Below are 1,379 nucleotides of genomic sequence, written 5' to 3'. Positions count from 1 at the left end.
CAGCAGCAACAGCAACAACAACAGAGTAGCCGCTACCAGCAGCAACAGCGAACCAGATCGTACAGTAGTCGACCTGTTCAGCAGCAGCAGCAGCAATTTTTTCAGCAGTCAGTTCCCCTTGAAACGATTCCGGTGGAGAGTGTACAGCAGGTGAAGCCGCAGCCGCAGCCGACTGCTTATGTTTATCAGCAGCAGAAGCAGCAGCAACAGCTGACGGCAGCTCAGCCACTGGCCCTAGCCGTCCTCCAGAACCCAGTGTACCGAANCCACAGCCAACGGCGTACGTTTATCAGCAGCAGAAGCAACAGCAGCAACTGACGGCAGCTCAACCACTGGCCCTAGCCGTCCTTCAGAACCCAGTGTACCGAATTCCTGTAGAGTCTGTTTCCACTACCAATGTCCATCAACAAGAAGCTCAGGTAGTTCCGGTCTTTCAGACTACCCGAACCGTTCAGGTGCGACCGCTGGTGCAGGAGACTCACCTCATTACGCCTCAAACTCCCAAGTCAGGTGTGGTCACTAAGCAACAACATGAAGCTGTTGCTCAGGAGGAGAAAAAAGTTGAATCAACCAGCTCTCAGGTGGAGCAATCGGTTNACCGTTCAGGTGCGACCGCTGGTGCAGGAGACTCACCTCATTACGCCTCAAACTCCCAAGTCCGGTGTGGTCACTAAGCAACAACATGAAGCTGCTGCTCAGGAGGAGAGGAAAACGGAATCAACCAGCTCTCAGGTGGAGCAATCGGTTTCAAATCAGTTTACCACTTCAGTTCAGCAGCAACAGCAGCCGGCGCCCTCAGTGACCACATTTGAGCAGACTGTACAGCAGCAGCCAGCTCAGCCAGCACCTGTCGTACCTTTGGCCCCTTATCCTCAGCCATCGGTCAGTTCAACCAATGTCCAGCAAACCATTGCCGAGCCAGTGGTCTTCGGAAGTAAGGTGCAGACCAAGTTCGTTCAGGAGGATGCACTTCAGCAGCAACAGCAGCAGCAGACTGGTAATTCAGTCGCTTCTTCAAGCTCTTCTTCAGTCGGTGAAGAAGAGGTGGAGGCCAAAGTTGAGGAGGCAGTTCCGGCGGTAGTGGTGGCTCCCACGCCAATCGAGGTTCCAATTGTCAGCTTCACCACCACTACCAACAATAATAATGTTGATAAGAGCGACAACAACCGAGTTGAAAGCAGTGTAGAGTACGCTCAGGAGGTGGAAGGTTCAACTGGTTCAACTGGCTCATCTCAAGAAGAGCCAATTGTGGAGTACAACAAACTGAAGGAAAAACCGCAGCCAGCAGTTCCTCAACCTCAACCTGCACCTCAATACAAGCCCCTTCCTCAGTTTGTCCAGCAGTCAACTTCATCGGCAACCAGTTCACAAACTTCTTC

General features: G+C 52.6%; 1 protein-coding gene across 1 annotated transcript; it reads left to right on the top strand.

Moving 5' to 3' along the window:
• Positions 1 to 531: 531 nt before the first annotated feature.
• LOC108355335 (cytadherence high molecular weight protein 1-like) lies at positions 532 to 1,331 on the top strand (the record flags this gene model as incomplete). The annotated part of the gene is made up of 1 exon (XM_017606501.1): positions 532 to 1,331. A coding segment is annotated over exon 1 (800 nt), but the record flags the coding sequence as incomplete, so codon positions are not given.
• Positions 1,332 to 1,379: the final 48 nt, after the last annotated feature.

Source organism: Rhagoletis zephyria, unplaced genomic scaffold (genome assembly GCF_001687245.7).
Source record: "Rhagoletis zephyria isolate East Lansing unplaced genomic scaffold, Rhagoletis_zephyria_1.1 Rzeph_scaffold_44633, whole genome shotgun sequence".
Lineage (NCBI taxonomy): Eukaryota > Metazoa > Arthropoda > Insecta > Diptera > Tephritidae > Rhagoletis > Rhagoletis zephyria.
This window is presented reverse-complemented; position numbering and strand designations above follow the sequence as displayed.